At 42.8% G+C, this 16,239-nt stretch overlaps 1 protein-coding gene across 2 annotated transcripts in view; it reads right to left on the bottom strand.

The window, feature by feature from the left end:
- Positions 1-7,735, bottom strand: part of NR5A2 (nuclear receptor subfamily 5 group A member 2) — a 150,497-nt gene extending 142,762 nt beyond the window's left edge. Inside the window, exon 1 of one of the 2 annotated variants that reach the window (XM_023224725.1) lies at positions 7,426-7,735. In XM_023224725.1, the coding sequence (XP_023080493.1) occupies positions 7,426-7,489 (64 nt within the window). In that variant the 5' untranslated portion in view covers positions 7,490-7,735. The remainder of the gene's footprint in view (positions 1-7,425) is intronic. The other variant, XM_023224726.2, reaches the window with a different exon arrangement.
- Between the last annotated feature and the right edge of the window lie 8,504 nt (positions 7,736-16,239).

Below are 16,239 nucleotides of genomic sequence, written 5' to 3'. Positions count from 1 at the left end.
CAAACTCGTACAAAACTTGCAAAACCTTCCTCCTTGGAAACAATTTCTCTCGTCTACTCTTCCATTCCCACTTTTTGGTGCTTTTTAAGAAACCAGGACAATTACTTTTTTCGTGCCACATATCTACTTTTTAGACCCCAGAATAAGTCTAGATTTTTTTCAGGTCTCCATTACTAGGCCGGGATAGCCCGAGGGGGAAGAGGAGCAAGTTTATCAGCCTACGGAAACTCCGGGTCTGCCTAATTTTTCCGCCCCTCCCAGCCGAAAAGCCCATCAGAAGTCGCTTTTGCCTTTCTCTGAAAAGTTTAGCCAGAACTCGGGTTTCATTCCTGGGCTCAGAGGGCTGGGCTACCCGCCCACGCCCGTAGGCTCCACCCGCCCTCATCCCGAGAGCTTTGTATTAAAAAGAGACGCGTTAAATTTCAGTAAGGCCAAAGGAATGACCAGGGAGCGTCGTGTTGACCGAAGCTTTAAAAAAGCAAACGTGAATAGGTGAGTAGTCGTGCCTCGTTAAAAAAAAAAAAGCCTTTCTGCTGCACGTGTAAATAACTACTTAAGACATCAACATCAGCCCCTAAAGCAGGAGGATGGCGATTGAATAACAATCACTATGAGAATATCTTGATCTGGCGTGGCGCGGTTTTTATTGCGGAGGAAAACGAAAGCCAAAGCAATTATCTGGGTAATCCAACCTACCCCACCCACCCCCCGCCCCGGTATACCTCCCACCCTTGCCCCAAAGGAAAGGAGGGGTTTTTGGAGAGTTTGGCCTGGATATCGGAATCTACGTCTCTTTGTATGAAAAGAGTTCACTGAAGAACCTTTTCACTTATTTTCTTTGCAGCATGTTGTCCCAACCCAGGGGTCCTGGCGCGCCCCGCCAGGGTACAGTCGATTCCCTTAGAAGAGTGTAACAGGGAGATCCGGTCTTGAGAAAAGAGCGGGGCAGGGGAAATAATCTCGGGTAGGTGGTCCAGTCTAATCTATCTCTTCCTCTCTGTAATTGAAATGGAAATTTGAGCCAGCTCCAGTTCAAAACTATTGAGACTCCATCCATTGGAACCAATCCTGTCCAGCCTCGGGGCCAACAGAACGACGATCCTGGCGGTAGCAGGCCACAAAGCACCTTGTGAAACTAGCTGAACACGTGAAGTTGCCTCCTTTACACCTTCTCCTCTGCCTCAACCTGGGTCAGGAACAAAATCCTTAGCATGAGATTATTCTAGGCTGCCATTTAAATGTATCCGGCGATACTGGAAACTTCTTGATGGAAGGGGTAACCTCCTGCATTGCTTCAGAATTCCTCGGCTTTTGCAGCGAGGGGATGAATCCAACCAAACTTCTTCCTTCAGAAAAGCCTCTGCCTGAGCTACGAGCTTCTGACTCTTAAGGTCAAAGAGCGCAGGGACCGCAGGGTGCGGGGTCCAGCAATTTGGGTCTCACTTGGTCAACAAAGAAAATGGGAACTTGGAAAGGCAAGACTTAACAGTAGTACCGTCACACTCAAGCATGGGGTGTGGAACTAGGAAAAGTGTTACCGTCTGGGCAGTTACAGAGGTTGCACAATTAGAAGGGGGTGGGCTCTTCCAACATGGAGAAAACTTTTGCGATTAAGAGATGGCGTACAGTGTGTGCCAAGTCTTGAGAGAACTTCACTTGTTTTCTCCTGAGTTTCTTGTCTGGAAACTGGGAAGTTGATTCCAGGACCAAGCAGTGGATTCCGACCAATTTTCTTTCCATTCCTGTAGAGGCCGCTGGAGCAGGTGGAGCTTGCAGGGGGCCGGGAAGCAGAGGCTGCAGGTATCCAAACCCTGAGCAAGGAATCCAGCACTTACCATGAAAAATGCTACCACGGGTGTGGGACTAGCCTATCTCACTGCAGGAGGCACAGCTGGGTTTGTCAAAAGTGCCTTTTTTTTTTTAATTGACACCTAAATTGTCTTTCCCTATCCCCTTCCTCCAAGGGACAACAGTATGTTTGTTTATGCTATCTAATTCAGTCACTCAATTTGAGTGATTTCCCTGCTCTCCTCATACCCACTGACTCTATAACAAGTACATGCTCTGAATTTCCTCTCAGTTCCTTCTCACCGTCTGTTGGTAGCCCTGGGAGTTGCTACCATACACCACAAATTCACAAGCTAAACTTCCTTCAAACTCCAGAGATCCTCTCCAGGAAACTCCAGAGTAGGGGACCAGAAGTGCCTTCATCCCACCCCACTCAAACCTCAGTCCTCCCAGATGTGATTTCCACTCTGCTCTCCATACACTACTCCCTATGCCACCCTTCTGAATTCTAGAAGGATCCAAATCTGGTTTCTACTGTGGAATGGAAAGGAAGATTAAAAAGCCACTTATAAATGTGTTTCTTAAGCTCTAAATGTCTCTTGGAGGAAAGTCTGTATAGACCAACATTGTATTAAATCATAATTCCTTTATATCAAAAAGAACAAGTAGTTACTACCTTGGAAAAATAGTATGTATTTCAGAATATTTCTTGGTTTCTTTTTACAGTTCATTGTCTTGACAAGCTGAGTAAATTACCTGACCTCTGATTCCATTCTTCAAATCAGTAAAATTGGATTAACAAAGTAAGCTTTATAGTTAAATGAGACAGTGCCAGGAAAGAAATATACTATGCTGGAGATATATATATATATATACACACACACACACACACACACACACACACATATCTCAGTTCCCCTTTGTCTTGCTTTCCCCTTAGCTTCACTCAAACTCATCATTCTGTAAGAAAACTAAAAAGGGAATCACTAACCATTCTAGGACCACCTTCCAGTGGGATGTGCTTGTTAACTTGATTGTCTTGCAGGACTTGACAAAGTCCTTGGGGACAATTACATTATCACCAGATAAAACTGCTCATGTAAGTGCTCATGGTCATCTGCACTCAGGTTATTTGGTGTTTAAAAGTTAAACTCCAAATATCTTTTCTTACTTAGCAACCACACAAAAACATACATAACAGCTTCCCAAAAGACTAAAGAAGAGGCAACCTTTATCAATTGGCCTGGTCAGTTTTAGTTCACACGGTTTTCTCAAGCTTGATCTCTCAAGATCATACTGGTCATATTTCAACTCTTCCCCAGGGCCTCCCCAGAGCACAATGCCCTCCAAACTCCTGAAGTTCCTTGAAGCCAACTGGATTTATCTGAGAAGTCTCTTCCAATAAGGTGAAGCATGAGGAAGTGCAACTCAAAGAACTAGCTTTATCCTAAGGTAGACTCTAGACCTGTAGAGTGAAGTTGTCTTGCCTGCCTAGTGCATTCCTGGGGGTGGGAATTGGGTTGGGCCTGTAGGTGGAAGTCTGACAACGTGCCCTTCTCTAGCTCAGCTCATGTTCAAGGCTGAATCCAAGATAATCCTGGACATTGTGTCTGGTGGAGGGGTCAAGTAAAGGAGAGAAGCATTAACAAGCCTCTGTTCTCCGTTCCTCTATAAATCTCTCTTGGTTTATTAGAAGAGGTGTTAAAGATGCCGGGTGCAGTGGCTCACGCCTGTAATCCCAGCACTTTGAGAGGCCGAGGCGGGTGGATCACCTGAGGTCAGGAGTTCCAGACCAGCCTGAATAACATGGTGAAACCCCATTTCTACTAAAAATACAAAAAATTAGCCAGGTGTGGTGGCATGCACCTGTAATCCCAGCTGCTCGGGAGGCTGAAGCAGGAGAATCGCTTGAATCCCAGGAGACTGAGCAGGAGACTGAGGTTGCAGTGAGCCAAGATCATGCCATTGCACTCCAGCTTGGGCAACAAGAGTGAAACTCTGCCTCAAAAAAAAAAAAAAAAAAAAAGGAATTTCCTTTTTTTTTTTTTTTTTTTTTGATATAAGGTCTCACTTTGTTGCCCAGGCTGGAGTTCAAGGCATAATCACAGCATCCTCGACCTCCCTGGCTCAAGTGATCTTCCCACTTCCACCCCCAAGCCCTAGTCACTGGGACTACAGACACATGCCACCACACCCACACACAGCTAATTTTTTTTTTGTGGAGACTGGTTCTCACTATGTTGCCTAGGCTGGTCTCAATCTCCTGGGCTCAAGTGATCCTCCAGCCTCAGTCTCCCAAAGTGTCGGGATTACCAGTTTGAGACACTGTGCCTGGCCTAAGAACTCTTTTAACTCTGGTCACAACCTGTGGATCCAGGCCAGAAAAGAGGAATCTGAGAAGGGCTGTTTTGGAGATGGGCTGGGGCATGGAAAGAAGGGAGGCTCCGGAGTTTAGCTTCCTAGAAGAAACTGGCAGCCTAAGCCCCAGCTGTGAGAATCAGAACATGGGCTTGGGTGGTTAGCATTCTAAATAAAGCTGGCTGGAGGTTAGGGTGACATAATGGCTATCACACTTTCCACTGATGACATCTACTTTCAGAGATCCTTATGGCCGCAGAGCTTGGTGGAGGTTATCACTGAAATAAAATCAGACTCAGAGTGTTCAGGGGATCAGATAGCAAGCCTCACATTACAGACTCAATACAGTGTTTGCACTGTGTATCATGTACCCCTAAGTATGCAGACATAACCTTCTGTGGATAATATGCAATATTATATTGAATGCATAAAATATTCTGCAAATGCAGTTAATTTGAGGAATTATGGAAATTTAATATGAATCAAAGCATAATATTGGGCACGTTGTGGGAGTTGTCAATAAATACTTGTTTCATGTATAACATATTTCCTGCCACACAGATAAGGCTCTTTTCTTGATATAGGTAAGTATAAAAAGCCTCTAAAGTTAGTACTGCATATTATTCAATAGAATCATCCCATCTGGGAGAAAGCAGAAAACCGAGACCAGAAACCAAGAGTCTGGCCAGTGTCCCAGAGTTAGTTAACTTTAAGGGAGCAATCTAGTTATAACCTGAGTGTGCTGCTTTTACACTACATTGAATGATTACCTTGCAGGTAGGCAGAAGGAACAACTTTATCTCAATTCTGCTTTTCTATACAAGCACAGACATCGTACAAAACTTTCATGTAACCATCAGTGTGCATAAAAGATGTAGTCCCTAGTTAAAAGCCATGGAGACAGCTTTTTAAATAAAACGAGGCCCATTTCCTAGTACAACACAACTGAATTAAATGTAGAATTGTAAACCCTGACTGATGTCTACATACATCGTGCTCAGTTTTGTGAACGACTCCACACAACCCAGCTTGCAATTTGCCATCTGAAAGCTACTCTCGAGACCCTCGGTCACTCTCTACAGCTGCACCCGTGGGTTCTTCCCAGTGGGGCTGCCCTGGGCAAATCAGAAAGACCCATTCAAAGAGCATCTCTCCTTCAGAAATCGGGTCAGGCCCTTCAATCCAACAGTTCAGTCTGATGGCTCCTCACCGCCCTCTCTTCCTCTCCCTCAGCCCTTTAGATGGCTCTGTCCAGCCATTCACCCTGGGAACGACCCCTCCTAGAGGATACGAGGTTAAACAGATGATCTCTCGGTGCCAAAGTCGCCTTGGGGTCACTAAGATGTTGCAGACGCGGACACCTCACAACCATCTGCGGGGCTGCAATACCAGAGGGCGGAGGGGGTGTGCTTGAGTTGGGAAGGGGCGGGTGGCTGCGAAAAAGATCCTGAAAGAGATCTCTTTTACCGGAAACTGGAATTTTGTTATCCCGGAATCCGGCGGCCGGAAGTGCCTGCACAGGTTTAGGATATTGGGGTAGGCTCTCTGAGGCCAGGGGAGAGCCTTCTTCGGTACTTTTCTTGAGGCTTAGTCCCCAGCAGCCTCTCATGGGCTGGACCGACAGTCCTCTGGTTCCCAGCCCTCTGCGGTGGGACGGATTCCAGAGCTGCAGGTGTTCTCTGTTTACGCTCAGTGTGTACCCGCCTCGGTTCCTTGCGATGTGGTTGCGGGTGCGGTCGGTGGAAATACAGTTCTTCCCGGGTTGCAGAGAGAAGTGCAACAGCGTCTCCTTCCCCTACCTTACCCTCTTTAATTCACCCATGGGGTCTGGGGGAGACAGCGGGGGATCGGCGTGTGTGGTCTCCCGACCCAGCTCAACTCTATTTTGGCAGCGGCCAGTTGGGGCTGCGCGCAGCAGGAGCCCAAGACCGCCCGCGCGGGCGCGAGCCCCCGAGCGCGCGTCCCCCGTGCGCGCGTCCCCCGTGCGCGCTCAGTCCGCGTCTCCGGCCCGAGCGCGCTCTAGCTGCGGCCCTCGACGCGGAGCCGGAGCTGCGCGGAGCTGCCGGGAAGGACTCCTCGCCTGCACACCGCGGCGGTTCTGCCCGACGAAAAAGATGCGAAATCGTTTTGTGCTTCTCTCTCATCTTTCTTGTGCCTGTATTTTCTGTGTTATCTGCAGAACAATTGATTGTGTGTTACACCCTGCTTGCCTTCCCCGTGCTTTCTTTTTCGTAAGTACAGAACATTTTTGGTAAACATTTCCTCAAGTGATATACTTTAGGGTGTAGTTGGCCCATAAAAAAAAAGCAATCACTGCATTCTGTGGAGTCAGCTGACTCGGAAGGAAAAAAGAGGAAAAACTCAAGCCTTGATTTTCTTTCTTGTTACAATGGAGCTGAGACTCAGAGCTCATGACAGGCCCCTGCAAATTCGGAGGGAAATTCCAGTCCGAAAGCCTAGGAAAATGCTACCAGAAAAGACACAGGTCCTTCAAAAACCAGGGAAAGGCAAAAGGGCATGACTTCCAACAGACAATTACAGACCACTGAGAATCACTTCCCTTTAGTCCTTTTAGGATTAATTGAACGTAGTCTTGCTATAAAATTCACAAGTTTGTAACTCTATTTTTTTAAATGAAAGTAGCTTTATTTACTTATTTCTGTTTGTAAAAACAAAATATACTAATTGTTGCCAAAAAAACAGTAGCTCTTAACTTCAAATCCTTTACTAGTGATGCTCTAATTTTTTGGGTTTTATGTTTTTTTGGGGGGGGGGCGCATGACTTTCATTCCCCAAGAAAATAAAATGAAAATTTTTTACAGTATAAGCAGAGAATAAGACATCATACTTTTGTGTGGGTTGAAAAGTAACAAATACTTGACAGCTATCTGTTAAAGTTTGATCAGTGATCACTCAATGTGATTAACTTGTTTCAAATTGTTCAAATTTTAACTTATTATTTCTGATTAAACATTATCGGAAAATATTAAAGTTGAAATTGTTAAATTATAAATCATATTTTCTGGCTGTTTAGGCTAATAGAATGACACCAGTAAACACTAGATATAATGAATAATATTCATATGTTGAAATATCCATTTGCTTTTTTTGAACTGCAAGAAAGATAAATGTGCGATACACATACATGGGCTTATTATGTGCTTTTAATAAACATAATAGGAAAAGCCATGACTTAAAATGCAAAATCCATCAATGAGATTAAATTATATGTATTACTAGCAGAATAAATAGATGATCAATAGAGCAACTCCTACTTACCAATAGGTGTAAGTCCGTGCTTTAAAGACTCTTGTAAATCCCCAGTATCCGAATTAGAAGACATTCTTAGTGAAATTATAGGCAGTTCTTTGGCCTAAAGCAGAAATCATTGAGCAAAACAAAAGTGCAGCTTGTCAAATTTTGTGGCCTTGGGAAGGACACATCAGACTACGGTAACCCTTAGTGAAAGTTAAGAAAAAGCAAAGGAAAAAAAAAAATCCGGAATTCATAAAGTTACAAGCAAGTCTTTCCCTGGACTCTGTACTTTTTCCAACATTAGTGACCTGCTGTAAACCATGTATCCAGTTTCATGATGATTTCTAATCAGAAGAGTGGAAACTTTTGATAGGCTTTGACTCATCACATGACTCTATGCAGGTTGATAAGAGGACCCTGTTATAAAGTGACAGCAAAAGAGATAAGAATTCTTGCCAGATAATGGCAAAGAAATGATTAACTCAGAAGTGGAGAGGTGCTGTGCAGCACAGAGAGTGGAAAGTTGTAAAACTGAGAGGTCAGAAGATCAGACTTAGTGGATAAAACTACAAACCAGCTAACTAACTTAGTCTAACTAAACTTTGGCTTGTGACATACCCCTTAATGTCGTCACCTCTTTGCATAGAGGAGGACGGACATAGCTCTTCTAACCTCTGTAAATACATTTTAGATGACAACATTGGCAGACATTCATTCTTTAAGTGATGACTACAAATGTGATCGACATTCTTAAACACTACAGGTAGCATTTCCAAGCTTATGGTCATTTATTTATTCATGTTGTGGTCAACCAACTTTTTTATCGGGCCTATTCATTAGATGAGGAGTTAACCTTAGCTTGTTTCTACATTGGTCATATGGCTAAAACACAGTCTATCTCTTTATCCCCAAAAAGTAAAACTTATGCTTTGAGATTAATGCTGGCAAACTGATGAATACGTAATACATTTTTCATAATTATAAAGTTATTATTCTTAGGCCGAGCATGGTAACTCACACCTGTAATCCCAGCACTTTGGGAAGCCAAGGCAGGCAGATCATCTGAGGTCAGGAGTTCGAGACCAGCCTGGCCAACATGGTGAAACTCCATCTCTACTAAAAATGCAAAAATTAGCCAGGCGTGGTGGTGCAGCCCTGTAATCCCAGCTACTTGGGAGGCTGAGGCAGGAGAATTGCTTGAACCTGGGAGGCAGAGGTTGCAGCGATCTGAGATCATGCCACTGCACTCCAGCCTGGGCAAGAAAGTGAGACTCCGTCTTCAAAAACAACAATAACAACAAAAAAACAAAAAATAATTTTTGTTTTTGAGACAGGGTCTCACTCTATCACCCAGGCTGGAGTGCAGTGGCATGAACTCAGCTCACTGCAGCCTCCACCTCCCGGGTTCAAGCAATTCTCCTGCCTCAGCCTCCCGAGTAGCTGGGATAACAGGGGTGCACCACCATGCCTGGCTAATTTTTGCATTTTTAGTAGGGACGGGTTTTCACCAGGTTGGCCAGTCTGGTCTCAAACTTCTGACCTCCGATGATCTACCCGGCCTCCCAAAGTACTGGAATTATGGGCATGAGCCACTGCACCCGGCCCAAATCCCCAATTTTAATATTGACACTCCTTTTAAACTAAGTAAATGCAGGTTGTGTGTATGTGTACAGATAATTTTTAACTCAGTATATAAACATTTGTTGTAACAAAACTTCATATATCATTTGATGGATTTAGTAGTCTTTGTCTAAAGATTCACATTACAGAATTTATGGTCTATTTATTTATTTAGAGATGGGATCTCACCCTGTAGCCCAGGCTGGAATGGAGTGGTACAGTCATAGCTCACCACAACCTCAGACTCCTGGACTTAAGCAATCCTCCTGCCTCAGCCTCCTGAATTAGGACTACAGGTGTGTCTCACCACACCTGGCTGATTTTTAAAATTTTTTGTAGAGACAGTGTGTTGCTGTATTGCCCAGATTGGTCTCCTGGGCTCAAGCAATCCTCCTGCCTCAGCCTCCTAAAGTGCTGGGATTACAGGTGTGAGCTACCTATAAACCCAGGACAGTTCTTTTTTTTCCTTTTTCTTTTTTTTAATTTTTTTTTTTTTGAGACAGAGTCTCGCTCCATTGCCCAGGCTAGAGTACAGTGGCACAATCTTCGCTCACTGCAACCTCTGCCTCCTGGGTTCAAGTGATCTTCCTGCCTCAGTCTCACTAGTAGCTGGGATTACAGGTACATGCCACCATGCCCGGCTGATTTTTGTATTTTTAGTAGAGACGGAGTTTCGCTACATTGGCCAGGCTGGTCTCGAACTCCTGACCTCAGGTGATTCATCCGCCTCAGCCTCCCAAATTGCTGGGATTACAGGTGTGAGCCACCACACCTGGCCCTTTTTTTTTTCCTTTGTTTTTTATTCAGATTACTGTTAGTTATTTCCCCTCTTGCTTCACTTCATGTCAGTTGAAATGTTGAAATATAGCATCTGAAAGTGCTCTCCACTACCTTTCAGCGATGCTGCTGGCTCTAAACCTTGCCCAAGATCAACTTGCCTTTATGAGGTTTGGGTGGCTTGGGGTCTGGGTGACCCCTGAAGTCAGAATCAGAAGTGGCCACAGCCATGACTTGTGGTCCTCTGAGTATAAGAAATGTCCCCAGTTGTATATCCTCACAGCCTCATGAAAGTAAGGTTTTGTTGAGTAGACCTGCTCATGGAAGGTGGGTAGTTTCCAAGTGGCACTGGTACACACCAAGTGAAATAACTGGTAATCCTGGCTGTCAGCGGAGCCAGGTCAACATGCTGATATGCATGCTGTTTTTCCTTTGAACTTTAAGTTCTTTTTTTTTTTTTTTTTTTTGAGACGGAGTCTCGCTCTGTCGCCCAGGCTGGAGTGCCAGGCTGGAGTGCAGTGGCCAGATCTCAGCTCACTGCAAGCTCCGCCTCCCGGGTTTACGCCATTCTCCTGCCTCAGCCTCCCGAGTAGCTGGGACTACAGGCGCCCGCCACCTCGCCCGGCTAGTTTTTTGTATTTTTTAGTAGAGACGGGGTTTCACCATGTTAGCCAGGATGGTCTCGATCTCCTGACCTCGTGATCTGCCCGTCTCGGCCTCCCAAAGTGCTGGGATTACAGGCTTGAGCCACCGCGCCTGGCCTGAACTTTAAGTTCTTACGTACACATAAACAATCCATCCTACTTTTCATTAACACCATGTTAGGTATTATTTTCTTAGATGGATATTTTTCTTTTAAAGAAAAAAAAACAGGAGGCTGAGGCAGGAGAATGGCATAAACCCGGGAGGCAGAGCTTGCAGTGAGCTGAGATCCGGCCACAGCACTCCAGCCTGGGTGACAGAGCGAGACTCCGTCTCAAAAAAAAAAAAAAAGAAAAAAAAGAAAAAAAAACATACGGTGGATTTTAAAATATTGTTATTGAAACCAGTGATTTCTTCTTTGATTTTAGATGGAAACCCAGAAAGGACCTTCCTTCCTTCCTTCCTTCCTTCCTTCCTTCCTTCCTTCCTCCCTTTCCTTCCTTTCCTTGTTTCACTTTTCTTTCTTCTTTCTTTCTTGACAAGGTCTCATGTCACCTAGACTGGAGTGTAGTGACACGATCTCGGTTCATGGCAACCTCCACCTCCTGGGTTCAAGTGATCCTCCTGCCTCAGTCCCCCTAGTAGCTGGGATTACAGGTACATGTCACCATGCCCAGCTAATTTTTGTATTTTTAGTAAAGATGGGGTTTCACCATGTTGGTCAGGATGGTCTCAAACTCTTGACCTCAGCTGACTACACCCAGCTAATTTTTGTATTTTTTTTAGGGACAGTGTATCACCATGTTACCCAGGTTGCTCTCAAACTCCTGGGCTCAAGCGATCCTCCTGCCTCAGCCTTCCAAGTATATGGAACATATATTTCTATGGATGTATTTTGCATCTGTAACTGCTTTGAAATATGTAGGTCTTCTTTTACACTTGCCAAAGTGTTGGATACATATTTCTTGATGCCTTTCATATCATTCAGTCCATAAAATTACATTGTCCATCAGATCCTCTCAATGCACTGGTTATAGCTCTAACTGTTTTCCTGAGGAAACCACTCAGTTTTGGTTGCTGAATGCAGCCTATATAAGCACAAATTATGAGATCATGGTAAGAATGAAGGCAGGGTAGCAGGGTGGTTAAGAGCCTAGGATTTGAGGTCAGAAAGCTCAGGGCTTCCATTTGTGCTTTGCCCCCTTCTCAGTGGCAAAGTAATGCTTGGCTTTTTTTAAGCCTTGAATTCCTCATAAGTAAAAATGACAAAAATGATGAAATCCAGTAGTTTTTGTGGTAAGATGTAAATGAGAAATAAAGTACTCAGTGTCATGTCAGAGAAAGAAAGCACTCAACGTGTCAAAAGTGAATATGGAGGCTGGGCGCAGTGGCTTACACCTGTAATCCCAGCACTTTGGGAGGTCGAGGCAGGTGGATCACTTGACGTCAGGAGTTCAAGACCAGCCTGGCCAACATGGTGAAACCCTGTCTCTACTAAAAATACAAAAAATTAACCAGGCAAAGTGGTGCACGCCTGTAATCCCAGCTACTCCGGAGGTTGAGGCAGGAGAATTGCTTGAACCCAGGAGACGGAGGTTGCAATGAGCCAAGTTCATGCCACTGCACTCCAATCTGGGTGACAGAGTGATACTCCATCTCAAAAAAACAAAAAACAAAAAAAAAGTGATTATGGGCTATGTGACTTGGGATCTTAAGTGAAAGGCACATCTTCCTTAGTGGAATTTTAGAAGACATACTAAAGTTTCTGTTTTTGGGTTTTGTTTCTGACACCAATTCTATCTTAGTCACATGCATTATTAGAGACCTTATAGAAGACCTCATAGGATTCATATAATTAAACAGCACCATAAAGTGATTTGTGGCTGGGCATGGTGGCTTAACACCTGAAATCCTAGCATTTTGAAAGGCTGAAGCAGGAGGATCACTTGAAGGCACGGGTTTGAGACCAGCCTGGGCAATATAATGACACTTCATCTCTTAAATAATAAATGAAATAATGATAAATAATAAGGAATAAGGAATAAATAAGTATTTATTAATAATAATAAATACAGGCCAGGCGCGGTGGCTCACACCTGTAATCCCAGCACTTTGGGACACCGAGGCGGGTGGATCACGAGGTCAGGAGATAGAGACCATCCTGGCTAACATGGTGAAACCCTGTCTCTACTAAAAATACAAAAAAATTAGCCAGGCGTGGTGGTGGGCGCCTGTAGTCCCAGCTACCTGGGAAGCTGAGGCAGGAGAATGGTGTGAACCTGGGAGGCAGAGCTTGCAGTGAGCCGAGATTGCACCACTGCACTCCAGCCTGGGCAATAGAGTGAGACTCTGTCTCAAAAAATAAATAAATAAAAATAATAATAACAATAAATATAAATAGTAAAGTGATTTACTTTTCTTCTTGTCCTTTCTGTATATGGTTAACAAAGCATGTAACAGCACAAAGATTGAATTTCATGCTATACTGTCTGCCTCTAATCAGACATAATTGTTTTTAAGAATGTACAAAAAATTGGGAATGGTAGTATTACCAGCTTGCCTAATAACTCCTAACAGAATCTTTAAAAGATACTATTTGTGATTTGTCACTCTCTTGCTTTCCTATAAAACTCACTGGCTTGTTGAGGAAACATTATATTAATAAGTTACTTTGGTCCTTTGAAGCTTATCCGTCAGGCTGATTGAATAGAAATAGGTACTCAGTACTTTGTGAGAAATGAACATATTTTTCTGAAAGTGAGGCTAGAGTAATGTTCACATGTGGTACAAATAACAGATGCTTGGAACTCAGCCTCAGTGACAGTTAACAAGCAATTTATGTTCTGGCCATGCTGTGGGGAGGACAAAAAACAAATCACACCCTGAATTTTTGTGTTTATTTTTTCTCAATCAAGGTATCATCTGACCCTTTCCATTTGGCAAGTGTGGGCATTTTCCATTACAGCATTCTGTTTTAAGCACCTTCACTACCTCACTTGATACCACAACATAGAATACTTACAATGACTCACATTTACAAGAATATGTTTATAATGATAAAAAATATTTGCTAACAGATTTCAGAAATGATTTGTAAATTATTGACAGATAACTAATGACTCTAAGGCATCTTTGCCAAAATCCAAAAAGTATTCAACAATGTCACCTGAACCCATATTGCATGAAGATGTTAAAGTTTAGTTAATGAATTACAGTCACTGTAAACTTCCTGACAACACTATTCCAAGACATTATGACATATCTATTAGGAATTGATATTCCTACAAAATTGGATTTATCATGAACCCCTTGCATGAGCAAACTGGAAAGGCCCTTTCAGTATGTTTATAATATGGATTTATTAAGAAAAAACACCTTAAAATTTTCATCATTCAAATAGACTGATTGCATCAGATCTGGGGGAGTTTTTAACAGAAGGCTTATAAATACTGAACCAGTTAGTTACTTCCAAACCATTGCTTAATAGTGCATTTTTGCTTGTACTCTTTGCTAACAAAGGCATTTGTCACTGATTTTGTATAGAATCTAAGCTAGGGTTAGTACTTTTTTTTTTAAAATCAACTTTCTTAATAATTCTCTCCTCTGCCAAATTATATAAGATGATGGAATGGTACATTTTGGAAAGGAGTGACTAAGTAAAGATTTCTCCTCATTCTTTTAAATAACTGTGAGAAATGTGGCATCTGGTGGAAAAGATAAGTGACTTTTACACAATACTATTATGGCCAGGTAAATATTACTCACTTTTTGTAACACTGATAATTAAACAGAGCCTTAGTCAATCTTTTGGCAATTGAAATATTTAAGACTTCACTCTCCTGTAGGCTTGTGCTGAGTTCCCCACGTTTATCACAATCAATGATCTGTGTCTGATGACTCATAGTTTATATCTTTATTTAGAGTAAAAGAAATAAACTCAGTAGCATTTTGTTTCAATTTAAGGCCTTTAAAGACATTTAAGCAAACAACTAAGTGATCTAAATTGTTTTTAAAAGAGGAAACTGTAGCATATCCAAAGTGATTTCCCTAGGAATCATAGCATAATTATTATTAAAACATGAAGCTACAAAATAGATCTCAGGCATTCCTTTTTTTTTTTTTTTTTTTTTTTTTTTTTTTTTTGAGACAGAGTCTTGTTCTGTTGTCCAGGCTGCAGTGCAGTGGCACAATCTTGGCTCACTGCAACCTCCACCTCCTGGGTTCAAGCCATTCTCCTGCCTCAGTCTCCCAAGTAGCTGGGACTACAGTCACATGTCACCACACCTGGCTAATTTTTGTATTTTTAGTGGAGATAGGGTTTTGCCATGTTGGCCAAGCTGGTCTCAAACTCCTGACCTCAGGTTATCCACCTGCCTTGGCCTCCCAAAGTGCTGGGATTACAGGCATGAGCCACCACACCCAGCCATCTCAGGCATTCTTAATTCATGAAATTGAGTGTTATGTGTTACCTAACAGTCTGGCAGACTACATACATAAAACAATTATTCAAATAATAGATTTTCCTCTAGACTGAAATATTTTATGTGGGTGAAACTTACATGGAGCTATATAACTCAATTTCGATTTATGTTTCAGTTATTTTAATGAACTTTTTTTTTTTTGCCCTCTCAGTCTTTTGTGAAATAAGAAAATACAAATAATATTATTTTTAATAAAAAATAAAAATAAAGTATTTGGGCATGGTGGCTCACACCTGTAATCCCAGCACTTTGGGAGGCTTAGGCAGGAGAATCACTTGAGCCCATGGGTTCAAGACCAGCCTGAACAACATAATAAGACCTCATCTCTACGAAAAATAAACAAAGTTAGCTATATGGTGGCACACACCTGTAGATCTGTGATTAGTCAAAATATCAATCTACTAACTGTAATAGGATAATAGCATAAATGCATGTATGTTATATGTTCTATTATATTTGAGAAAGAGAGGATAAAACCAAAAGGGAAAGAGTTAATTGGCTGGGCGTGTTGGCTCACACCTGTTATCCCAGCACTTTGGGAGGCTGAGGACGGCGGATCACGTGAGGTCAGGAGTTTGAGACCAGCCTGGCCAACATGGTGAAACCCTGTCTCTACTAAAAATACAAAAATTAACCAGTATGGTGGCATGCACCTGTAATCCCAGCCATTTGGGAGGCTGAGGCACGAGAACTGCTTGAACACAGGAGGCAGATGTGGCCACTGCACTCCAGCCTGGGTGACAAAGCTTCTTATAAAAAAAAAAGAAAAAGAAAGAGTTAATTAAAAGACACTGAGGATACTTTAAAAGGTCACTTTGTACTATATGAATTTGTAAAAACAAAAAGAGTTTTAAAAAGATAGGCTCACTTTATACCTTTTTTATTTCCATGAATCTGACAACTTACACCCTCAAGCGTTATTTTGGTACTAAATATTAGCATTTTAGATTTTCCTGATCCGTTTGCATTTTTTAGAAGGCCATGACCTATCCACTTTTTCTATATTTACCTAATAATTTAAAAAAAAAAAAAAGATGCTTATGTGGTGGCTCACGCCTGTAATCCCAGCACTTTGGGAGGCCAAGGTGGGCAGATCACGTGAGTTGGGAGTTTGAGACCAGCCTGACCGACATGGAGAAACCCCATCTCTACTAAAAATACAAAATTAGCCAGGCGTGGTGGCACATGCCTGTAATCCCAGCTACTCGGAAGGCTGAGGCAGGAGAATCGCTTGAACCCGGCAGAGGTTGCAGTGAGCCAAGATCGTGCCATTGCACTCCAGCCTGGGAAACAAGAGTGAAACTCTGTCTCAAAAAAA

The sequence above is a fragment of the Piliocolobus tephrosceles genome, chromosome 1, assembly GCF_002776525.5.
Source record: "Piliocolobus tephrosceles isolate RC106 chromosome 1, ASM277652v3, whole genome shotgun sequence".
NCBI lineage: Eukaryota > Metazoa > Chordata > Mammalia > Primates > Cercopithecidae > Piliocolobus > Piliocolobus tephrosceles.
This window is presented reverse-complemented; position numbering and strand designations above follow the sequence as displayed.